General features: G+C 39.5%; 1 protein-coding gene across 1 annotated transcript in view; it reads left to right on the top strand.

Annotated features, from left to right (window-relative positions):
* Akap13 (A-kinase anchoring protein 13) overlaps positions 1-26,440 on the top strand; it is a 271,423-nt gene that overhangs the window by 93,878 nt on the left and 151,105 nt on the right. Inside the window, exons 3-5 of the mRNA XM_048434838.3 lie at positions 3,825-3,972; positions 13,325-13,621; positions 22,065-22,248. Coding sequence (XP_048290795.3) covers positions 3,825-3,972; positions 13,325-13,621; positions 22,065-22,248 — 629 coding nt within the window. The remainder of the gene's footprint in view (positions 1-3,824; positions 3,973-13,324; positions 13,622-22,064; positions 22,249-26,440) is intronic.

Genomic DNA, 26,440 nt, shown 5'->3' with positions numbered 1-26,440 from the left:
TTTATAGCTCAGGATATTTAAGTAAGACACTGCCAAGTTAAAACAAGAAAAATACTCCATCTTAACTGGGCCTGATGTGAAAATTCTTTACCCCTGGTCCTTAGTTAACCATTTGGAAACAAAGACTCTTGTGATAGTTAATGTTGGTTGTCAACTTGATAGAAACTAGCATCACTTGGGAGGTGAATCTCTAGTCTTACATATGGGGATTATTTTGAGTCTATTAATTAGAGTGGCAATACCAGCCCGTTGTGGGTGACACCACTCCCTGACATAAGAGGAGAAAGTGGACTGAACTTTCTATTTGATGGGGTATAACCTACTGCTTCAAGCACCTGCCTCTGTGACTTCTTTCCCGTTATGGACTGTAATCTGGAACTGTGACCTAAATAAATCCACCCTCCTTTACAGTGCTTTTATCAGAATGTTTTATCATTAGCCCTGAGATGTAGCATTTGCCAATTTTAGTAACATAATTTCTCCCTTAGTGATTGCTCTCAAGCTGTCCGTCCACTTTACTAGGGGCAGAGTTGTCAAGCGTGTATCCTGGGGAGCACATACACTGTTATATAGATTTTCTTCCATATGCACACCATACTATAAACCTCAAAACAATATAGTAAGATATAGACTTATTAATATAGGCTTTTAATGTATATTTGCTTTTAATCTATTTTACTTATTTGTAAGTTTAACTTTTAATAAAAGCTATGCTTAGCATTCCAATCATAGAATTCCCAGAAATCTAACAGCTGGATCTCATGAGTCCATACAAGATAGCTAGGATACTGCTGTAGTTATCTTGCTGCTGAACAGACCCACCTTCTAATCTTACGTGGCCAGCATTATCCAAGACATCAGGGATTCCTTCTCTTGTACCATTACCTTACCCCAGTTTCCTACTACATTTCCCCCTGTATCTCTTATTTTCCATGTTCCCTGTTTCCCACGTCCTTTTTCTTGTATCTACTTCTATAGCATAATTAATTATTTCTTATTCCTGAAATGCCTAGCTCTTTTCCATTCTATTACCCACTTCCCCCTCATTCCTGCTCATTGAGGGAGGGTCCTGGATGACCAGTATCTTGTGAAATGAGGTCTGGTGAGGTCTTGTAGAGAGAAAGTCTTTGGTCTGAAGAAAAGAAAACATATTCTTAGCATCCTGATGAGAAGTCAAAGTTAAAAACATTTTTTTCTCAATCATTAAGGTAATTTTTGCAGTGTTACTAATGTAATCGATGTTCTGTATGATTAACTTCAGGATGTGGACAACTGAGACTCACCACCATTCAGAATCTTCCTTTACTTTTATAATCTTTTTATTAAAAAACCTGCTTTTATGGATAATTAAGCAGTTACTCTAATTAACATTTTTGATCACTGTGTATTTATATTTGGGGGATCATCTGTATAAGAATGCCTAATGTAGACTGCCTTTTTCGTTAGTTATTATGTCTCTATCAGCAAAATCAGTTATGACCCTAAAAATAATCAAGCTCAAGGATATACTTCTCATTAATGAAGAAAGGGAAATTTTTTTCTTTCTAAGGACGGCACTGTGTTTCTTGGGCTTGTGTTACTGGAGACTGATAACAGATGGAATCCTGTCCCCTCAGTGGGTAAGACTGAAATAATAGTTGAGGCTGTCTAAACATTACTGTTGTTATGAAGCTCATCTGTGTAGTTAGCAGTGACAGATGTAACTGTGCAGCCATACTGTTTTTATTCTGTGTATTCTATGGGTTGGACCTAGTTTTGAACAGCAGAGTAATTTATCAGGGCTTCTTTCATGAAAAGTAGAGATAAAACCAATCGCCTGGATACAAATTCTTACTGAGATCTGCAACTCTTCTTCAACCCCACTTGCTTAATCTTTCAAAGTCATCTCCAGTTAATAGTAGCTGCTTAGTGAGCGACTATAAATAGGGTCACTCGCTTCAGTGAAATGTGGAATTCGTTTGCTCTGTGACTATCAGAGGGAGCCAGCTACTTCAGTGCCTAGGACCTTTGGAATTTAGCGTGTGAGTTGCCTTGAAGTATTTGAATAAAGCTTTGTTCCCTTCTCTTGGGTATAAGCTTATGTGACCTAGCTTTAAAAAAAAGTATGAAAGCAATTCAGAACTTAGTTGTTTTTGTCTTGGGAGTGAAAAAAGAGATTGGTATTGAAAACTTTGTTAAAAGGATGTTAGTTGCTTATGTCAACCTTCTCGTGACCTCATTGAAAGGAAGCCCCAAACCTAACCAGTATGGGCACAAACAGTACCTCGGCAAGAGACTGTGGGTGCTCACATGGAGAGGATTCCTTGGTTCAGAAAAGGAGGATTCATTATTAGAGTTTCAGTTTAGAAATCTAAGTAGACATCCTCTCTTGTAAAAATGTAGGTGGTAAGTGAACGTGACCGTAGTGTGCAAGTGTGTGACTGAATGGGCACAGCTGGCTCCAGTGAAGCTTTGCTTGTGACATGGAAATTAACAAAACAAGCAAGAGGCGGGTATAGCCCATGGGTCTTAGTTTCCAACACGTGAAGAAAAGGATGGGACTTTTATGTTCTGTTTGTAGGATATGAGGGGACTCCGTTACTTAGAGAAAATGGCCTGTTCTCATTGTGCCTCAGACACGTAAACTGGTTGCATCATACTAAAGAATAGTGAACATTTCCCAGAGAAAGACACATGCAGAAGACCGAAATACAGTTTGGAGTAGTGACCAAAGTTAAGTCTTTTCCTGGCCTCGATATCCCTTGTGTTAGGGTGCTCTGGAGTGCTCCGGTTATAGTTACAGTGCTCCAGATAAGCTATGCCTTATTTAGAGTTATGGTTCATTCTGACTTAAATTGCATTTAGGGGACTTGAGCACTCAGAATAAAATAAAAGTGACATGCGCTCCAGGAAATACTTTGAACTAAGTCTCCAAAATCAATGTGCTGTTAACATTTATTACACTTAATCTTAGGTTTGACTTCATGATTTTGGCTTTTCAGTGATAACAAAGTGCTGGCTTCTCTTTCACTTACTTTGGGCTTAATAATGTGGCCACAGGGTGGCGTGGTTGCCTTACATATCTCAATGTTGATAAAATAAAAGAGAAAAAATATATATATTAAATGATAACTTCCCCCCAATTTTAGTGCTAAAATGGCCAGGTTTTCACTAAATTATTGTTTACATAATTGATTACTAAGATTTGCAGAATATTAAATCCTAGTACCCCAAACTTTCATGTGTTAGTTTTTTTGCTAGTTTATGGTTATAGCACAAATTATGTTTATAATTGAGAAGAATGGTAATTAGGGCTATATTTCACAGGGTATATTTAACTATGGGCCTCATTTTATTTAAAAAATCAACTTATAAAAACTGATAGAAGAGTATTTGAAACTGGTAGACAAAGATGTTTTTCATTATAAATAATGACAAATGTGTATGCAGAGTTTCTGGCATGATAGCCACCTATAGTAACGACCCAGTGGAAGGATGACTGAAGGAAAACAGGGATCTCAGGTGGTTAGGAGGCACAGGTTGTTCAAAGAGTGATTTTATCTTAATTGATGGAGCGTTTACTTTGTTCCATGAGTTTTCATATATCAGCTCTAAAGACAAAAGGTTTGCTTTCATTTATACAGTCAAGGAAATTTAAGTTTAATGGACCTAAGCAAATCTTTGTAGGTGGAATTTGAATGAACACTGCCGTTTTTAGGCATATCTAGACTTCATCGCCTTTGTTGGGGGACATATAGACTTGGTAGTAATTTATGAGGTGTAAAATTTAGCAGGTTCCCAGGAACCGTACTAATGCAGACTTGTAAATTCTTTTCCATTCCTAGGGCGATTGTGTTGTTACAGTACTGCTTGCTGAAGAGGACAAAGTTGAAGATGATGCTATTTTTTACTTGATATTTTCCGGTTCTACCCTCTATCACTGCACAAGTACGCGGAAGGTCAGTTCTGATACATTGGAAACAATTGCTCCTGGTAAGTATCTGAGTGAAATTTTTTTCTAGCTTCTATTAGGTATTTGTTAGTTTGCTTTTATTTTGAGGCAAGGGCTAGCTGTGAATAGCCAAGACTGGCCGAGAAACTCTGTGTCCTGCCTCAGTCTCCTGAGTGCTGGAATTACAGGCCTATACCAGTATACTGGGCTTCTTTAATAGTAGTGAAACCCCCTCCCCCAATAAATACTAGAAGGAGCAAACCAGAGTACTAACAGCTGTTGATCTTTAAGTATATTGATAATGCTTTTGTGTGTTCTATACATGCCTGAACCTAACTAGAAGTAAAGGAAATAAAGTAATTATATAAATTAAGTAGTAACAGGATCAACAAAAGCAAAAACCAATTTTTTGGATGTTGAGAGTTGGAGAAAATTGATATATGGAAGGTATGCATTCTCATGATGATACTTCAGATTTTATTCTGAATTTCATGGTGACCAAACAAAACAAGGTAAAACCTAATTAATAATGCATCCCTCATGTCTGGACTGCATAAACTACAGCATCTTTCTCATGAAGTCAATTACAGAGATTTAGAAACCATGCAGTGCAGGTTACTTACCACTGTATTTGCAAATTTAAACAAAAAATTAAAAATCAGTTACAGGTCATCAGGGCAGTGCTGTTGGATGATAATGTAGCAGTTATCTCTTTACCTGTCCAACATCTGAAGATACATTGATTTGTGTTTGGGGCTGGGTTTTTTTTCCTTAGTCTTTCTTTACAGTTAACAGTTGGGCCAGTTTTCACCAGAATTCAGAAGAGCACACTTTGAAGAATACTCCAAATAATGTTGATCGCTTCATTATTTATTGTTAGAGAATAAGGTGGATGTGACTCATGTGCCAGCATGCTCTAGTGGGCCCCCTGTTGGTAGCCAGGGTGTTAAAGTTGTTACTTTATTGATCACTTTGAGTATATTGAATCTCACTGTGCCAGATAAGTCTGCCAGTTTCTTTTTCTGTGCCATTTTCTATAAAGTGACATAATGTCCATTATTTCTGAAATTGTGAGAACCACAGTTGCAGGTTGTAACTGTAGCTGTTGTAATTGTAGCAGTTTGAGGTTGTAACTGTAGCAGTTGCAGGTTGTAACTGTAGCAGTTGTAATTGTAGCGGTTGCAGGTTGTAATTATAGCGGTTGTAATTGTTGCAGCTGTAAGTTGTTTTTCTTTCACCTACCTTTGAGATTTATGAGATTTCAGGTAGTTCTTAGGAATGTATTTCCCGAATATAAAGAGGTGGCTAGGAGAGATAGTGAGCTCTTTTCTAAAGAATATTAGGCATCCTCATTTGTTACTCAGCCCTCCAGCCATCTTGTTTTCCGTGATGTGTATCATGTCAGAAAGGCTGATCTAAAACTTAAGGTCTGCTCTTTAGCAGGTGCTATGCAGCATTTCAGCTGCTTAGCTCATTGTGTGTAGGTGAAGGGAGAAGGGTTCTCTAACCGGGAATCAGTCTCTGGGCAGACTTACTAAGAAGTGAGATGGGTTATAAGCTATAAGCTTAATTTCTTCCTAAATACAATTTATGATTAAAATTCTCTCCTCTCTTCTTCTCTTCCTCCTCTCCCTTCCCTTCCTCTCTTTCTCCCCTCCTCTCTCTGTCTCTCTGTATCTCTCTCTCTCTCTCTCTCACTCTCTGTGTTTGTGTGTGTGTGTGTGTGTGTGTGTGTGTGTGTGTGTGTGTGTTTTCCAGGAACGCCCCAGCTCCACCCTCTGTGGGTGTCCATTTGTGTTTATTGATTCTGAATACTGTTGCCCTAGTGATCTAATCTAATCTAACCAGAATCAGCATTGCACTGTGCTACTAGTTTTGCCATTCTTGATCCATCCATTCATTTGTAACAGAATACAGAATTCCCATTTCTATTTATCAGCTTTTTTCCTTACCTAAATATTCTATTCTCTATGATGCTTACTGATTCACTCTTCTCCTCCTCAATAACCCCATTCTTCCTCCACCCCGTAAATTTATTAAGATTTCTAATAGGAAGTGCCTAATTACAGCAGAATTCTGAAAGCTCCTCGTGGACCCAGGGGAGGCTAGTGAAGATGATGACGTCACTTCAGCTTGTGAGGCTTTATTGTATGCTAGAGAATACTCAGGGTATGAGAAACTGTGACTCCTTCTGTTTTGGTCATCATGTTTGAGACATTTTGTTTATTTGTCTCCTTGAGCGACTGTCATTTGGATTAGTTCAACATACTGTATTGGAAGGGTAGAGGTAGATATTCAAGACCATGGGGTGGGCGCAGGACCCAAACAACTTCAGATGTCTTGTTTGTATCTTGGGATGGGCTTTTTAACCGAGGATCACACTGACTTGAGTCTGCTCTTGTGGTCATCTTAGACCTGTGTTTTCCCTTCTTCAGTATGCTTTTTCTAGAAAAGAAACACTCCAGTGCCTTTGGACATTAATCTGTTCACTCAGCTTCTTGTACACTCGTGCATTTTGCCCATTTCCTTTTCATTTCAGCTTCATGAGGCAGGGATTCTGTTTTCACTGGTGTAAGCTGAATCAGCTTTTCTAGTAAGCCCAACTGCCTAATGGGCATTGTTGCTCTGGTTCTCAGAAGGGACTGCATTCTAGAAAGGTGCACATGTTGTCCTCTCTTCCCCTTTCCCTCTTCTTTGTGGAAATGCAAAAGGAGTTTCTGGTTTCCTGAGTGCAGCTCTTAGCCTGTCACTGTAGTCTCTGTTCTCTTTCCAGTGGTGACTTTGATGGTTTCCGTGCGTCAGTCAGTGGTAATGATAGCCTCCGATTTCCTGTCTGCTGAGGGCCAGTGTCAGGTTAATCAAGATTCTTGATGGAAAATCTGTACAGCGCTTTGCACGTTGCTGTTACTGCATAAATATTCACTGTCTTTTGTTGGCAGCAGGTGTTCCCAATAGGAATTTCTCTGTGCCCTTTCTACTTATTCAAATACTAGCTCTGCCATTTCCAGTCATCTGAGCTCTAAGAAGAAAAAGCTTTGTGCCTTGTTCTTCCTCTTAATGTCATGATTTATTCATATAACTGGCTTTGGTTTTTCTCTGTATGATTCATTGTCTGTGTTTAGTTACATTTTAGTTGTTAGTAAAACCAGATGATTGATTGACCTTCATAATGCAGCTATATTTTGATGTTAGTCTGTAACCTTTTATCAAATATTTTCTGAAAATAGGTTAGGAAAATGAGACATTTCTAAATTATCTTAGAGAAAAAACATTTTACATCATGTAATACAGTAATAACCATTCTATGTTTCTAATGTCTGTCTTGTTATGCAAGTCTGAAAATCTGATTTTGATCAGTGGAATCCAGAATGGAAGGAGACTTGGGTTCCAAACATTGTCATTTGACCTTCATCTGATTCCCGTTGTACTTGCTCTTTTTCCTCCAATAATAATAAACAAAACAAAAATTTAAAGTAGTTTTTAAGATGACTGTTTGAAAAATATAATTTCAATTTTACTGAACTATCTATCTCAAACGTATTTTTAGGATTATACAATACTATTTTGGGGGAGTTACTTATTGTAGTAAGTTTAGACAAAGCAAATAATGCTTTTATCATCTAAAAGTGGAATGGAAGCCAGACGGTGGTAGTGCACACCTTTAATCCCAGCACTTGGGAGGCAGAGGCAGGGTTCAAGGATTCAAGGCCAGCCTGGTCTACAAGAGCGAGTTCCAGGACAGTCTGACTCCCAAGCTACAGAGAAACCCTGTCTCAAAAAATAAGTAAATAAAAGGAATGGAGATTTCTGTACACTGTGCTGAGAAAGGCTTTGGTGTACGCTATTGATTTACTTTTAGAATCCATGGCAAGGCTTTTGTTTGGCAGTAAAATTACAAACCTTCAGTAATGTCAAACTAGACTTAGCACTTAAGTATTTTTCTTTTGTTTCATACTTATCAGGGATAGTTGACCATGTAAGGTAGTTTCATTGTGTTTACAATTCCCTTTAGTGAATGAGTACTGGAAGCTTAGATCTTTCAAAGTAGTCTTGTGCGTGTAACACAATATTTTTTTTATTTATTCCTTGTGAACCAACATATTCTTTAGCAGCAGTGGTTTATTATCAAATTAAGAAGTATTTTTTTAAAAGTTATGAGCATTTAATTAGCATAATCAAACAGTTCTTAGAACCTCCTTACTAACAGTTATCAGTTATTTTTAACTGAACACTGTATGATGGTCTGTGTAATCCAACTGTAAGACTGTTTCTCGAAAGCTTTGAGTTCATCCATTTGTTTTTTAAAAATCAGTTAATACGGTGCATATAATTGTTATACTGGAAAAACAAACCAAGAAGTAGTTGAAGAAAGGAAAAAATACCCACATCTGTTGTTCACTGTCCTCCTGACAGTGTGGTAAAAACTATATATTTTATCCCCGTGGACCTGTGAACACAGCACTGTAATCACAAGGAATGTATCACAACAGAAATGGTATAATTTGAGAGTAGAAATTGGATTTGGGGTGTGTGTGTGTGCGTCAGAAATTCTTATTCTTTACATACAAAGTACATACACACATGGCATAGTAATGAAATTCAGATTTTTTTTGTCGTGCAGGTTGAATAGGAAACACTAAAGGCTTCTGGAAGTAATGACAATAGGAAGAAGGATTGAGAAGCACCAGTTTATAGGTTTTGTCTGGAATACAGGAAGTCATGATCTTAGAATTCGGTAGCCTGCCCTTTTTCACAGTGCACATGGTGGGGTTCTGGGCTTTGCTGTTGTGTTGTTTAATTATTCCTGTACATATAGAGACATTTTGTAAATTCGCCAAATCTGTGCGCCTGCCATTATTTGGCCGAGATCTGGTAGCATGAGAGTGCATGTTTCTCCATGTAATCCTCTCCTGCGGGGAGGGGCAGTCTGCAGACTGAGCATTTCACTTGCTGTTCCATAGCCACTCCTGAGACAGAAGATCACACCAGGTTTTTAAGCACTTCTGTGATGAACTAAGTAGTAAAGCTTGTTTATTTCCCACTGCTGACTATTATAGTCCACCCTTTCTGTGTGGGATTGGCCTGGGCTGGTTCAGCCAGTGCTTTTAGGGTCCTTTTTAGATCACTGATAAAAACAAAGGCCCGATTGTTTTAGTCTCAGAAGAGATGGCCCGGATGGGATGTGTTCCATTTTTAGCTTAACAGGAAATGAAGTAATTTTTTGGGTCATACTTTAGCACTTTTGTTTATCTGTAGCAGTTTTTTTGTTTCCATGGGTACAGATGTTTTAGACATTGATACAAAGCTTGCAGGGAAGACGCCTGCAGGAAAGCTCTCTCAACCCCAGGCACACATACTTCTGACCCACAGGACCTAGAATTGAATGAGTCTGAGAGAACCATTAACTTTAGGTAACTTGTTTCTTACCTAGGTGCTTCTTGAATTATTTTAGTTTTTCATCCCTTTATTTTCTCAGTTCTGCAGTGTCAAAGGCAGCAGTTCGTCTTACAGACTTACTGGCCTGTGCTGTCTGGTGAAATTCTTTGACAAGTTTTTGGGATCTATCTTTTCAGTATGTGACTTAAACAGCAGCAGTATTTTGAGAATAACCGCTTGTTTCTGCTGCCTGTTTGCCATGTGCTTTGTGTGTAGCCTGCTGATATTTCCAACAGTTTGTAAGGTTGGTGGTATTTTACCATGAGAAAAACAGTCTTCAAGGCTGAGTGTTAGGATAACCACACCTGTCTGCAGTAGAAGTTGGCACTCAAGTCTAGTGTGTCCATCACTAGTATGTACTATAGTTTACTTGGTAGGTAACAGTCTTCTTCATACCTCATAATTTATCTTCTCTTTCTGTTGTAAATGAAATAGACTTTGTAGAAGGCTACGATGCTCTTAAAGTTAGGAATTTCTCCCCTTAACAGTTTCTGGAATTTTTTTGTTTTGTTTTATTTTGGTTTGTTTGTTTGTTTTCCTTTCTGAATTCTATAGGATAGCTTCTTTTAGAAACTGAGTAAAATTTCAGTGCTTTTCCTTTAAAAACCTCTATGTTCCTCTCTTGTTACCAGGAAATTGAATGGAAACAAAAACGCCATGGAAACTAGCTAAAAAACGTTGCTACTGTACTTCCCCATTGTATCAAATTAGATGGAATTTCCCATACTGCTTTTGTAGTTTAGTGGTAGGTCTGTGTGTCTCTTCACTTACTTGGTACAAAGGCAGACATAAGACTAACAGTTCTCTCCCAACAGTCATTTGTCTGGAGTACGTTTGCAGTAGTAAGCTTTAGAAACTTCTCTGTACTGATGCAGTTTTATTCCTAGATCTCTGTCAGACTGCCTGCAGTTAAAATATGCTGAATCCTCTATTTCTCATGCTTTATTTGAAAAGATATAGGGTTTAAAAACTAATCTTGAGCCTGATAGTGTAACTCTGCCAATCTTGCGTATTTTGACCACACACTAGGTGAGGCAGGTATTTTGTTCTTTTTTTTTTTAGTTTTGTTTTATGTTTATGATTGTTTTGTCTGCATTTGTATATGTGTACTACTTGTGTGCCCATGGAGATGTCTTAGTTATTCTTTAATTGCTGTGACAGATCACCGTGACCAAGGCTTACTTAGAAAAAGAAAGACTATTTGGTGCTTTCAGTTTCAGAGACTGAGTATCATGGAGGGGAGCATGGAAGCAGGCAGGTAGCGTGTGCTAAAGCAGTAGCAGAGGGCTCACATGCTGATCCATGAGGAGGCAGAGAGAGCTAACTGGGAATGATGTGGGTTTTTGAAACTCAAATCGTGACCTCAGTGACACATCTCTTCCAATAAGGCCACTCCTCCTAATCCTTCCCAAACAGTTCCACAACTGAGGCCCACTTATTCAGACATACGAGCTTATAGGGACCATTCTCGCTCAAATCACTGACCCTTATAGGCTTGTGATCATACCATAATGCAAAATGCATTTAGTCCACCTTAAGAAGTCCACATAGTCTTTCACAGTCTGAACATCATTTCAAAGTAGTCTCTTCTGAGACTCAACAGTCTCTTAACTGTAAATCCCTATAAACTCAAAAATCAGATTACCTACTTAGTCATATACAGTGGCACAGGTTATATATATATATATATATATATATATATATATATATATATATATATATATATATATATCTCACCATTCCAAAAGGGAGGAATGGTGGCATAGTGAGGAAAAACTGGACCCAAGTAAGACGGAAACCCGGTGAAGCAAACTCTCAGATCCTGTAGCTCAGTGTCTGATGTCAAAGGGCTTAGATGGTGTCACCCTTCCATTTTTGTTGACTGCCACACACTTCTCTCTCTTGGTTCGGTTCTACTTCCTGCATACAAGTCTTACTGACAGGCCTCCCATGGCGTTGGTACCTCTAACTTCCTGAGGTCTCCAAGTGTATCCAGGCTTCAATTCCACAGCTTCATGCAGTGGTTCCTCCTCCCTTCCCTCCATCTCTTCCTCCATCCTACCTTCCTCCTCTCTTCCCTCCACGTCTTCCCACTTGTCCCCTCCCTCCTTGGTTACCTTATTTCTCTCTGTTTTTGCAGTCATTTTGTCAGCCACAGATAGATTTCTGTGCATTCGTGCACATTTCACAGCTTTGAATACAGTGCAATACAATACAATACAATACAATACAATACAATACAATACAATGCAATGCAATGCAATGCAATGCAATACAATACAATACAATACAATACAATGCAATGCAATAGAATAATAATTTGATCATAGGTGTTTGGTTTGTGTATATGTGTATACATACAGACCAGTAAATTACATTTGTTTCTAGTACCATTGCCTTTTTGATTCAAGTTTTTTGGTTTTTATCTGTGCTAAAGTTTAGGAAAGATGTTGGCAAGAAAGAATGAGGTCTGTTTGCATAGGTTAAGAGCGTTGGGTTTTCTATTTTAGGCTAGTACAGTATCTTCTCTATTGGCACAAGTTTTAAAGTTTGAAGGTGGAATTTAATTTGTATCTGTTATTATTGGTAACATCTGTTAGATATACTGACTGTAATCTGAATGTTCAGCTCCTTCAGGCAATGGCTTACCTGGTGATATTCTCTCTTCTCTGTTTACAGCATTTGGCACAAAGCTCTTGAGTCATAATAAATGTAATAGGCAGTGTCCTTTCACGTCAGCTTTGACTGTAAATAGTGGATTCTGCTTTGCAGTATCTTTGGAACTTAGGTATACTACTTTATTTAATCATAAAATTGTTACATGGAGAAAAATTATCTACTAAATACCCAGTATATAGTAAGTACTTGGTTACTAAACACATTTTATTAATACAGACTCAAAACAACAGTGAGAACTATGTTGTGTCATAAAGGCAATGGATATAAGGAAGGTTCTGGAAAAAGTAAATGGAAAAACAACTTACTCTTTTTAGGTACATGAAAAAAATTATTTTCTCTTTCTTTCCCTCTCTCCCTCAAAGTGGTGATGATAGGAACAGAATATAATAGCTATTTGAGATCAGTGTTAGAAAACTGAGAAAAAGCACTACATACTTTGTTACATATGATCTCCATACTTAACTCTGAAAGGGTAGGAAGGTTTGGAGAAGAGAGTCTTGTTCTATAAGAATAGCTAACCCAGCAGAGCTTCATGCTGCTATGTCTGAGAAGTTTGGCTCTGGTGGAGCTTGCAGCGGCATGTAGTTGTTGCTTAGCCTAAGGCCGTGTGGTGCCTGCTGATCTGTAGAATGGGAAGCACAGTTCTCTTCTTCTTTTGTGTTTGCTTTTACTGAGTTGGGCTTGTCGCCACAGCATTGCATCATCTTTATTTGAACCTGGTGATTTGATTGACATGCTTATTGCCTTAGTGGTTGGGACAGGTAGAAAGTATCTGGGAACAACAATTCTTATGTAACTTTTGGACCTTGACTTGTGTGAAAACTTATCCTTTTAACCATTCTACAGTCTTGGATTTACTGTGTTGTGGTGCGGGGCTGTCTGTGCTGCTCCTCCCATATCCCCGTTCTTCCTGTTGTTATTTCAGATCTAACTCAGCTCAGTAAGCCTTAGACTGCCTACTTTGTGCTGGACCTAATAGGATCCTAAAACATTCATTCTGAAGTTTGTTCAGATGTAACAACACTAGTTGCTACAGCCTGATCCATGTGATCAGAATGTTGAAAGCGGAAATTCACATTTGCTCACCATTTGTTAAAGATATCACTTATATTTACAAATATCAATAAGAAAACTAAAACTATAATTTAAAGAAATTGGGAAAGGAAGGTTTTTCTTTTTGGAGGAGAAATCTTGTGTGCTGTGATAAAAGCTGAACGGACCCACTGGGGGTTCTTCATCAGTCAATTCAATTCTCTTTGCTCCCTGTGCTCTCTTTAGGTCATGACTGCTGCGAGACAGTGAAAGTGCTGCTCTGTGCCTCCAAAGAGGGCCTGCCTGTGTTTGTAGTAGCTGAAGAAGACTTCCATTTCGTCCAGGATGAGGCGTACGATGCAGCTCAGTTCCTGGCAACCAGTGCAGGAAATCAGCAGGCTCTCAACTTTACTCGTTTCCTGGACCGATCAGGACCCCCTTCTGGAGATGTCAATTCTCTCGATGAGAGGGTTGTACTGGCATTCAGACACCTGAAACTGCCCGCAGAGTGGAATGTGTTAGGGACAGATCACACCCTGCATGGTGAGAATTTACTTGACTCACAAACTGCTTTGGGATGCTTGTGCTTTTGCTTTTAAACGACCACTGTGTTCAGGTTTTCTGCAGTGGCCGAGTAAATTAGAACTCTTGTACAGAGTATTCTCTTCTCCTGGTGACATAACCTGAGAAGACTGGCATATCTCTGTGGGTTGGGACTGACTTTTTTCCAAGCAGGGCTGTTGATTTACACTTCCTGAGAGAACAGCGGAGTAACCTGATGCTTAGTCACAGAACTATAAGTACAGGGTTTTTGTTGCTGTATCGGAGGTTCTGTTAAACACGTTGTGGGGTTGTAGGAAAGCAGCCATAGGAGTGTGTCAGGGAAGCACGATGTCAAGATCAGCATTGAGAAACTCCACAGTAAAGGTTCTTACAGGACTTCATTTAAAAAAAAAACCAAACACTTCTATTGTAATAAATACATAAACTCTCCTAATTAAACAAGGGTTTCCCCATATAATTATTCTTAAAGCAAATGATATCTAGATGTCATGCTTGCAAATACACCTATTTTAGTAAAATTCTCTGGACTCATAAATAACATCCTGTTCCTATACTTAGTGCAAATCCAATTGAATAAAAGTGTAGAAATCTCCCACATAGTACTCAAAATGTTTGTTTCAATACTGACCAGCGCTCCATTGGAAGACTGGAAGTCGCACTTTAAAAGGAAAGGTTTGCTTTCACTTTGTAGCTATCTCTAAAGGAGCATACGATCTTGCGTGACGCCTGGAGTCCACCCAGCTTCAATTACAGTGTTGTGTAGGATGAGCGGAGAAAAAGCCTTCCTCTCCACGGATGAGATGAGGAATTAGTTCCTGAGGACAGAAGCCATACTTAGTTCCTGTCCTTCAGACCAGTTAGATAAGTTGATTCTTCCTTGATTGAATGGTAAGGAAATATTTGCTGACACTGATTCTGTTAAATCAAGTTTAAAGGCAAGCTGTGACCAAACAACGGCTTGATATGCCATGCTTCAGAGACATGGTGATGGCGGTCACAAATACTGCCAAAACTGGATTGTTCAGCGAAAAAGTATGGACATTCAAATCTTGATGAAAACTTTCTTTTCACTTTCTTAATAGTACAGTATCCAAGAAACTTCTGGATCCTGCTAAGATATTAAGGTCCAAATATGTGACATTTACCACCTGATTACCTATTCAGAATACCTATAGATGAATCCTGATTCTTCCTAGTAGCTCCTGCCATTTCTGTATTGATGTGGGAACAATTATTTATAATACTTTTATCCTATCTTATTTAAAGAGGACCCAGGACTAAGTTTGATCATGTTCTGGTGATTAAACAGATCTGTGAGACAAGCAAAGGTCAGAGCTCTGAGCCTCAAGTTTCCATATCTTTTTGTTTTTGAACACCCCTACCCTGTGTGCGCGTGTGTGCATGCGTGTGTGTGTGTGTGTGTGTGTGTGTGTGTGTGTGTGTGTTATAGCAGATTTTGTGAGCTGCCCAACATGTATGCTGGGAATTGAACTCTGGTCCTCTGTCAGTTTCACCAAGTACTTTTAACTGCTGAATCATTTCTCCAGTCCCTTCCTTCCCTGTCTTTTGTTAGAGGAAGCTGGCAAGCTTTAATTTATTGTATGCTTTTACTGCTTCTAGACTTTCTGAAATATAAAGTGATACTAGCAAAGACAAGTATGTATACTTTTAGTAAAGTGCAGATCCACAAAATGATATCATTACATACTTGTTACAATGAGTATTATGACTTGGAAAGTGTTGGCAAAGGCACTATTGTTGGGGATTGGGTTCCAGTTAGTGTTGTTGAGAGATAGATAATTGGATCATGGGACAAGAGCCCCATTAGTAAATTAATCCATTTATGCGTTACTGACTGAATGAATTAGTAAGAGGTGGGCCTGGCTGAAGGAAGTCGTTCACTGAGGATATGCTTTGAGGAGTATATCATGTCAATGGCTTTTCCATTTGCTACTTCCTGGCCACCATGAGGTAAACAGCTTTGATCCACTGTGCCATTCTGCCATGATTTACTGCCTCATAGTAGGCCCATAAACAATAGAACTAGTTCACAGGCTGAAACCGTGAGCCAAAGGTGTGGCTCAGTTGGTAGAGTGCTTGCCTTACATGGATGAAGAGCTAGGATCAAGGTGTGGTGAAGCACACATGTAATTCCAGGCCATAGCAGGTAGATAGAGGAGAAATAGGAGTTCAAGGTCATTCTCTGCTACATAGCAAGTTCATTGTCAGTTTGGGATATATGAGATCTAATCTCAAAATAAAACAAACAGAAAAAGGAATCAGTTGTTTGAATACCCCACATTTTGTCATAGAACCCAGAGTGATTGACACAGGCATCTAAAGTTAAAAAGATAAACATGGGTGCAGAATAATAGGTCCCATTTTGCTTGTGGAAATGCCCACTTTGAAGAAGTGTGGCAATTTCTTCTATCACCTAGATACCTACTTTTGGGGTGTTTACTCTAGAAAAATGAAATGTCTGTATACAAATGTAGCATTGATCATGTATCACCAGAAATGGAAACAGCTCACATCCCTCTCTGAGGGATACTAGTCAATTGTGATACAGCCTTACAGTTGAATATCACTCAGCAATTCAAAAGGAGCAAAGTATTGATATGTGCAGCAGCTTGAATGTACTTTGAATTTTTTGTGCTTAAGTCAGTCAGTTCCCAAATATATAATATATGGTTCTGTTTCTATATTCTGAAAGGATGTCATTAAAAAAATATAAATAGATTCTATAGGCTGGTGGATCTCTGTGAGTTCGAGGTCAGCCTTTTCTGCAAGGGCGAGTTCCAGGACAGGCTCCAAAGCTACAGAGAAACCCTGTCTCGAAAAACTTATATATATATAATCAGTAGTTACCATTGGCTGGGAACGGGGAAAGGTCTAACTTCAAAGTCTTATCATGGGAGAATTATTTGTGGATATGAAAATTATTTTGTGGATATTCTACAGCCTGTTTTAGTGGTAGTTTATAAGACCCTAATGCATACTGTATATCTCCCCAAAATGTATTTTATTTCATACATATATTTAAATAATAACTGAAATTCAGAAGTAACTGAACAAGTTAAATATATACTTTGCAAGGTAAAATATTTAATTTACCTATTCTTACATTTGTGTATGTGTTTAGATAGATATGAACATATGGACATACATGCTACAGCACACATGTAGTCAGGACAACCTGCAAGAGTCAGTTCCCTTTATCACGTGAGTTTGTGTAATAAAACTCAGATTGTCAGGCTTGGTGGCAAATGCCTTTACTGCACCATTTTACTGGGTGAGTGAAATATAAATATAAAAAATATAAAGGTATTTACTTTTAAAAGTATGTAAGTTAATGCCTTGAATCGTGAATCTGGTTTTGAGTACTCTCAGTCACATCTGTAGTGTAGGTAGTTTGCTTAGATGTAGGTTAGAATCTAGGAACATTGGCTGTGATCATGATAGATGAATATGTTAAGAGCCTATGTTTGCTGTTAAAGGATGAATGCAATGGAGTAATCTGTTTGCACCAGCCAATTTATATAGTTAATTGAAATGCATTTTAAAGGAAAGAGCTACGTAACAGACTTTGTACCTGGGATGAAAACAGGTAGATAGTATGTCTTGTTATATAATGGGGCCATTTGCTGTTGAATTTTGTTTTAGAGGAGGATTTCTCCTCTTCCTCCTCCTCCTTCTCTTCTTCTTCCGCCTTCAAATTATTTGGAAAAAAAAAAAAAAACCTCTTTTTTCATTTTACATGCCAAATCTATTTCCCACTCCCTCTCCTCCTCCTGCTCCCTCCACCTTCCTCCCACACTCCTCAGAACAGTATGGCTTCCCTTGGGGAGTCAACAAAGTCTAGCACATTGCTTTAAGGCAGAACCAAGGCCCTCCCCGCTACATCTAAGTCAAGCAAAGGTATCCCTTCAGAGGGAATGAGTTCAAAAAAGCCAGAACAAGCAATAGGGATAAATCCTGGTCTCATTGCCAGTGACCCCACAGTCTGCCCCAGCCATACAACTGTCACCCACATTCAGAGGGCCTAATTTGGTCCTATGCTGGTTTCCTCGCTGTCAGGCTGGAGTTGGAAGCTTCCATTAGCTCAGGTAAGCTGTTTCAGTGGGTGTCCTCAACATAGCCTTTATCTCTTTGCTCATATTCTCACTCCTCCCTCTCTTCGACTGGACTTTGGGAGCTCAGCCCAATGCTCTGCTGTGGTTCTCTACATCTGTTTCCATCATTTGCTGGATGTAGGTTCCATGGTGATATTTAAGATAGTCATCAATCTAACTAGAGGGCAAGGCTAGTTCAGGTACAGGAATACTTCTAATGCTGTACAAAGAAAGAATGCAAGATTTATGGGTAATCCTCCAATAATTGTTGAGATGCAGTGCTGTTCTGGTCTCTGTGGTTTAGCCACACCTCTTCTCTGTGGTTTAGCCACACCTTGATAGACCTTTCTTTGCATTTCAGTGTAGTTGTTACGGTTTCAACCTAGAGCCATTCTACATTTTTGAATGCTATTTTGAAGGTTCTAAAGCCTTTCAGTTGGGACTAGCCGGTGGGAGAGGTCACTGGGGCAGGTCTTTGGAGGTGATGCCTGCTCCTGCCCAGCCCTAGTCTAACCACTGTCCTGTGTGCCACCATGTGAGCAAGCTTTGGCTACATTCTCACACTGCCATGTTTTCCCTGCTGTGACTGGGCAAAATTTCTGATCCAAGAGCCAAAATAAAGCTTACTTCCCTTATTGTTTTGTCAGGTGCTTTGATCACAACTCTAGGAGAAATAATTAGCTCAGTGGTCGAAAAGGGACACAACCAACGTGGGTCCTATGAGATAACTCTTTTGGGCCCTAAATGTGCCTGGAAGAAAAACATTGAGGAAGGCAAAGGTGAAGAGGAATAGTTGGAAATATTGCAAGAACATTCTGACTCCCTTGTTCTAATTGAATTCTGTTGTGATGAAGGACCCAAATAACATTGTAGGAAATCTAGCTAGCAACCTAAACAAGAAGTTGAGAGCTAGCAACCAAACAAGAAGGGGCTTGGGGTAAAGACCTTGCTGCACAAACATGGCAATCTGAGTTTGGATCCCAGCACACAGTAGAAAGCCAAGTGTGATGGCTCACATTTCTGACAGCAGAGACCAACAGGCCTTGGGAGCTCCTTGACCACCATGTCCACAAGCACCTCCAGCCTACCCCCTGAAATATAGAGGAAGTAACTCTTGAAGTATAGAGGAAGAAGACCAAGAATGATGGGTTGAGGAACCATAGCAAATGAAAATCAGTTGTGAATTATCAGTCCTCTGCAATTAAATGAGATGAAAGGAAGAGAAGCAGTCTGGCAGGTCGCGGTTAAGGTTAGAGCTCTTGTGCTATTACAGCAAAACAGCCTGGGTGAAATGCTATTCCTAGTTTAATCTTTTTCTCCCTTTTATCTTTGCCTCCGCTATTTTGAGCCTAATTCATATGGCTTATGTGAAGAGCCAGTTTAATATGAAAGAGAATAGGTGGTTATTTAGTTAATCTGAGATACATATGTGAGATAACTCTACTAAACAATAAAATCGAACACCACATGGCAGCCGTATGGAGTGTCTCAGGAAGGATGGAAGTAGCCTCATACAAGAACATTTGCTTTATCATTTCATTTAGGTGACTTTCTAATAGGCAAAAACGATGAAAAATTCAAAGCAGTGATTGGCTCTAGTAATCAAGCTTTAACCAGAAAAGGGCATAAAGGAACTTTGCTTGATATTCATAATATTCTATATTTTGATGGGAGTGTGATTTCACACAAGTATCAAATGTGCTGGTATAGTACCCCCTGCTTCTAATTCCAGCACTTGGGAAACAGAGGCAGGTAGATCTCTCTGAGTTCAAGGACAGCCTGGTCTACAAAGCGAGTTCTAGGACAGCCAGAGCTACATAGTGAGACGATAAAGTAATAATGATACCAAATGTTATACTGTATTGCTTGTATTTTCCTATATCTTAGTCATTTATGCTTATAGCCATGTATTCTGGTTGGTGGTACTCATCAAATTAGTCTAATGTCTTCAACTTCCTTTGAAATATGTGAACAGATGGATTGATGTGTCAGACGGTGGTTGTGCACACCTTTAATCCCAGCACTCTGGAGGCAGAGGCAGGTGAATCTCTGTGGACTCGAGGCCAGCCTGCTCTACAGAGCGAGTTGTAGGACAGCCAAAGCTACACAGAAGCCCTGGAAAGAAAGATAGTTGATAAAGCACATACATTAATGAGAGAACGTTTATTGTAGGACTTAAGTAGTTTAATATCTGATAATTGTATAATTCTTTTAGCTTATATGTATTTGAAATTGTAATAGAAAATGAGGGGTGGGATTAAGTAGTGGAGATGACTTAAGACGCGAGGTGCTTGGCCTTATGGCGCCTTACTTTCTGGTGACTTAGAGCAAAGGTGCTGGAAAGAAAGTTATTTTGAGGAGATATTACCTGATAAGACTGGAATTAGCCTGCTCTGAAAAAATACCCACATATTTCCTGGTCCATAAGTGCTTAGTGCTTTGGTATTTTGATAAGGTTGTCAGAGTGTTGTGGGCAGCATAAAGTACAAGTCAGATGTGCTTAATCCTAGATGAGAATTCTTTCTGCCTTTTCCCCTGGCCTTGCCACTTCCTCAGAGTGTGTGTCTATTAAAAATTTATGCTTGGAAATAATTATTTATTCAAGGACATTATTTTCATTGGTCTTTTTGGGAATTGGGGTTCCATTCTTAGAGTATGAGTATTAAATCAGGCCCCATGTATGCTAAGTGTTCCACTCCTGAACAATTTTCCCAGTCCCCGAGACATTTCAGTCTCGGTCCCTGCTTGAACTCATTACAAGGCCTGAATTCATCCCAAGTATTTAAAAGACCAATTTGCTTTTAATGAAATTGTGTTAGTCATAGGTAACACAGTGATGTTAAGAAACAGTGCCGTCGGGACTGGAGAGATCTCCCAGTGACTAAGTGCTCATACTGAGTTTGCAGAGGACCCAAGTTCAGTTCCCAGGTTGTGCACAGTTGCCTGTAACTCCAGTTCCAGAGGATTCAGCTCCCTGAATTCAGCTCACATGCAAAAACCCCAGCCCAAAAGAAACAAAAATCTTGTAAAAAATTGTTTATGAGAAACACTGCAATTCACTGTCAAGTCACATCTTCAAGGATGTCCTCACTCCTGCTGTGGTCCTCACCTGTAGAATCATCTGAAGATTTCAGAGAAAAGGAAGACGCGGGGTTCCATCCAAGAAATCTACGAGTGCTAAGAAAGAAGTTGAGACCCAGAAACCACGAGGAAGAAGAGATGAAAACCAAGCTGAGAGGAGGAAGGAAAGCACAACTGTTGGAGCTGAGACTGTCACGTGTAGGGCCACACCTTGGTCCTAGCGCCGTCTTCTCAGCCCAGCACAAGATGATGAGCTAGGAAGTGTTCTAGTGAAGTTAACATGTAATCTGAAGCTCGAGAACAGGGCCAGAAGCAAGGAGGAGGGGGAGAACTGATATTAATGAGAACCCTGCAGGTAGTCGTTAATCTAGCGTTTCATCTACCCCTCTCTGTTACAACAGCACTGAGAAGTGATGGTGTCTTGCTCCAGGGATCTGAAAGTGAAGCTCAGAGAGGCAAGTGAATCATGCCTACTCACACTGATGCTTAAGGCTAGACCTGAGCCCACTTTTGCCTGATCTGAAGCCCCTTCTCATCCTACCCACTTTCTTAGGGACCCAACATGCCAAAAAAGGATCCTACATTTCCAGTGAAGTAAACCCAGGCACATGGTGAAGTTCTTAGTGTAGTCTTATAATTCGACTCATTGTACCTGAAGATTCATTTCATTTTCTCATTAAGCAAACACAAAGCTAGTAGTGCCGGCAATTTGATATGCCCTTAGTATGAGGGACTTAAGACCTGTGTGTACTTAACAAGTCTAACCTGTTTTTAGTGTTTAACTAGCCAGCTCCTGTCTGAGTGTTCTTTAAAAAGTAATTATACCCTTCAGGATATACTCCCCTAAGTTTTGACAGCTGTTCGTCTCAGAGCCCATCGTATAGAAAGCGCTGCATTTACTTTGGTTATTGTTGTTGTTTTACTGGAAAGGCCATAATGTAGTCGGTCATCTTTATCAACTTCTCTGAGAAGGTACAGAAATGACTTGGTTCTCTTTGTGGGTTGAAGATTTTGTGTCATCGTTTTTTTCTATCTTTATTGTCTTTACTTGAAGGGGGATTGTACCTGGAATAAAGTTGTTTGCCATGTGTTATGTTTACCTTCAAGATCCTAGATACTTGGAAGCAACAGTATCTACCTAAACGTGTCTTTTTTGTTGTGGTGGTTTTTTTTGATCTTTGTTGGTGGATACTGTTATATATTCTTATTTTTATGTTCTCCGTTTACAGATGGTGGCCCCCGGGAAACATTGATGCATTTTGCTGTGCGGCTGGGACTGTTGCGGTTGACATGGTTCCTGTTACAGAAGCCAGGTGGCCGTGGAGCTCTCAGCATCCACAACAAGGAAGGGGCAACACCTGTAAGCCTGGCATTGGAGCGAGGTTATCACAAGCTCCACCAGCTTCTGACTGAGTAAGCATTCATTCCCGTTTCCCTCTTGTCTAGCCCCACCCATATTTCATAGCAGTACAGCCCACTGGCTCTGCACCTCGCCTGCCACGGAGGTCTGCAAGCTTGCTCCTGCTAACTGCTTCATTGTTGGGAGGCCAGTGTGAGTCACGTTATCATTTTTCTTTCTCTTGTCTGTTTTCACTGCTTCTTACTGTTTTTATTGAAAACTCAGAATGAAATCTTGTCTGTGGGGACAGTGCAACGTTACTAGTGGATAGTTTAGATGATAACAGAGGAAGAAATGGTGTTGCTGTGTCACACTTCTTTCCTAGTGTATCTTTAAGACCTGAGTAACTATTAGAAATTGATAGTTAGATGTTAAAATTGTGTATACAATACGGTAAAGAGTTGAATTTTGGTTTGAATATAATTTCTGTGGATAAAGTTAAGAGCAGTGGTTTCCTATGAGTCGTAGTTAAAAGCAGTTGCAGTGCTGTGGAAATGTGCAGTAGGAAATCCTGTTTGTCTTTGAGTTCAGTCTTTGTTTCTTTAAAGACTCCTTTGGAGGAAGGCTAGTAGTCAAAACATTGAAGGATTTTTTTTTTCCTTTTTAAATAAAAGAATAAATAGAGTAGCCAGTGCTTTTTCATTGTAATATTTTCTTGCCTAATATGTTTTTACTAGTTTTATGATCATCATTTTTCTGTCATATTATGTGACCCAAACTGTATTGGTTCCCTGTTCTTTAGTATGAGGAATCCCTGTAAGCTGAGGCAGTGTTTCCAGATTCCCAGATACTTTACTTTGCTTGAGTTGGATTTAATTTAGTTGCATTTCATGTCATTATTAGTTGCCTGTATACAAGGTGACTAGTCTGGACGGACCAGGAGGAGGGCATCAGATTTAAACAGCTCACAGTTACATAAGCAGAGTTGTTTTCTCTTTCCTTCCCCTGCCCCTTCATTTGCCAAGCTTATAACTTTCCCAGTCAAGCCAGGCAGAAAGGTCTTTTCAGATCAGACAGCTTTGCAGTGGGTGCTGTGATGCAGTAGTGGAAGGAGGGGCACCCGGGGCGTCCTTCGCCTTGGATGAGCTTCCGATACCCGAGCTCTCCTATGACCGACCGTATTCCAGAACATGGTCTGTTCCGTGCCTTCATCCTTGCCGTCTGGCCAGTGATCAGTTTCCTTCTGTTGTTTGCCTCCTGGTTTCAGGTGGGGAGGATGGCTTTAACAATTGAAACAATTAACTAGGAATAGCTGTTAGGGTTTTTTAATGCAGTTCCTCCAGATCTGATATTACAGCTGAGTTTTTGCTGGGAAGCTGAGTTTATCATGGACTGCCATCCAAATGGGGAAATAAAGTGATTGCAACATCTTCATTGTATGTGTGGACTAGGGTGTCACAAGACAGTTATTGCAGCATGACTTTATGAATGTTGGAATAAATTTATTCTCGGAGACTTTTGCTTACTTCAAAATACAGCCTCTGTTATTTACAGAAAAGTAAAAGTCACTAGTGCTTCCTTTTAAAGGGACAGTGGTGAGGGAACAGCAACCTGAGAAGTGGAAGCAGAGGACTTTAATAAGAGTGTGACCACCTTACTTCAGGTTCATCTCATTTAGCGTGAATTTCTCCAGGTAGTTACTGTTTGAAGCCAAGGAAAAGTGCTGAGTCATGGCTGGCAATTAAAAAAGTAGATGTGGTTCTCCTAGTTCTGTTAGTTGAATGCCAGTGGGCTTTGCTAGAATTCAGCCATGATGGTGGGTCAGGAGAGATCGTTCTCTCTCTCTCTCTCTCTCTCTCTCTCTCTCTCTCTCTCTCTCTCTCTGTGGTGGGGACACACACACTCTAAAATACACTCTTTTGGTTAGTTTAATTATATAACTCGTTGTGTAACTGTCGCCACTATCCATTTCTAGAACCTCCCATGAACTCACACAGAAACCCTGTACACAGGTAGCCCTAACTCTGCATTCACTTTCCCCCTTCCCCTGGTGATGTCTGTTCTACTTCCTTTCTCCAAGAATCTTCATTCTAGGTACCTCACATGAGCAGAACATAGAGTGTGCTTTTGCTGCTGGCTTGACACCTCTTAGTATCCTTAAGATTCAGCTCTGAGCTAGGTATGGTAGCACACACCTTTAATCCCAGCACCTGGGAGGCAGAGTTTGAGGCCAACCTAGGACAGGCAGGGCTATGTAGAGAGACCCTGATTCAGAAATGAAAATGATTCAGCTGGGTTAATGAAGTATATATCAGGATAATAACATTATTTTAAGATTTCTAAAAAAGAATTAAATATTCTCATCATAAAAAAGTAGTAGATAAGGTGATGGATATGTTAAGTGGATTGATTTAAATAGTTCTTATACTGTATACATCTATCAGAATAGTCACATTGTGCTCCATAAATATGTAGATTGGATTTTTTTTTGCCAGTTTTAAAAAGGCCCAAAAGAAGTAAAAGGTAGAAGTAACGTAAATGTTGATCACCAGATCAGTAAATAAAACATGTAAACAAAATGTGTGTGCACAGGATGGATCATTATTTATGAGAGAGGAAACAGGTACATCACCTCCAGAGAGACAAATTAACTGATTTATGGTAAGAAGGTAGTGAGCCTGAAATAGGAGACAAATCTCCTAACAGGTTGTTGATTGCTTACTACTTGTGGGGTCCTTAGAAGAGTCTGAGAAATAGACTTGATGGAATCTGTGGAGAATACAGGCGAGCTTGTGGACATTACTGAGCGAAGGGTTTGTTTTAGAAAACTTATAAAAGTTTTTTTGAAAGTTAAGAATTGCTGACTGCACATTACTGTCTCTCCAGTGTATACTAAAATCTTCAGACATTGGATAAAACTGTCTTCCTCTCACATTCTCATTTTCTTCCACATAGACCTGATCTGCCCTGTCTCTTTCTCCCTTGCCATCATTCCTTTCTTTCCCTTCCTTTTGTGGTCCTGGGGATTGAGCCCCCGGTTTAGGAATGATAAGCTTGTACTTACGCTCCTGAGCTCCATTCTTAGCTCTCTAGTGTGTGTGTGCAGCATGCTTACCAGGGAAGGGCAGAGGCCTGCACATGGTGACTTCCTCTACTGCTCCACCTGAAAGGTCTTTCTTTGCTTTTTGTCCTGAAACTAGAGCTTGGTTTGTTTTCATTTTTGGTTTTTTTGTTTGTTTGATTTTTGTGCTTTTTTTTTTCTTTTTCTTGCTAGACTGACTAGACAGCATCCTGATCCCCCTGTCTTAACCCCCCAGCACTAGGGTGACAGACCTGAGTCCATCATGCCTGGCTTGTTATGTGGGTGCTGGGACTAGGAACTCAGATGTCTTGCTTACACAACAAGCACTTTACTGGAACATCTCTCAACCAAGGCCCATCTCTTTCAAAATCACCTTTAAAATTAGGACCAGAATAAGGAAGGGTTGTGCACTCAAAAGAAAACTCCAAACAAGTAAATAGCTATTTATTTACATTCTAGCCTGTGATGGTTAGTGTAATTGTCAACTTGACAGAATCTTCACTCACCTGGGATGTGGTCCTCTGAGCATGTCTAGGGGAAATTATCTTGACTGCACTTGCAGAGTAGGAAGGGCTGCTTGGTGTTGGTGGTACTATTACCCTGGGTGGTGGAGAAAGGGAGCTCTGTTTCCTGTTTGTGAATGCAGTACGACTGGATATTTCATGTTCCTACTTCCTTCGCCTCTCTGTCAATACAAACTGAACCCTGTGAGCTTTTTATTTTTTTTTTTCCTGTGAGCTTTTTAAACACCCTTAAGTTGTTGGGGTTTTTCCCAAGCCCATTTTTTCACAACAGTACAATAATAGGTGGTAAAGGCTTTATTCCAAGTACATTCTGGACAAAAGTAAAGATGTAAACAGAAATGACCACCGAGACAGTACATAATTCAAACATAATTCCCTTATAATGAACAATTGCTGAAGTGGATGACATTATTTACGATTAGATCAGTCATACAGGTGTAAGGGCACTCCATGACCATAAGATACCTTTTTGTACTTTCAAATCATTTCATATTTTAGTTCAGTTTTCACAGCCCAAATCATTCTTAACAAAGAATTTTTGTTTGTTCAATCAGTTTATACCTTTAAATTTTTTAAATTGTTTTTTAAAGATTTATTTTATATGTATTAATGTTTTGCTTATATGCATTTATGTGCCCTAACTATATGCATACTTAGTTT

Source organism: Myodes glareolus, chromosome 24 (genome assembly GCF_982192425.1).
Source record: "Myodes glareolus chromosome 24, mMyoGla1.1, whole genome shotgun sequence".
NCBI lineage: Eukaryota > Metazoa > Chordata > Mammalia > Rodentia > Cricetidae > Myodes > Myodes glareolus.
Note: the sequence above shows the minus strand (reverse complement) of the source record. Positions and strands in the feature narration are given on the sequence as shown.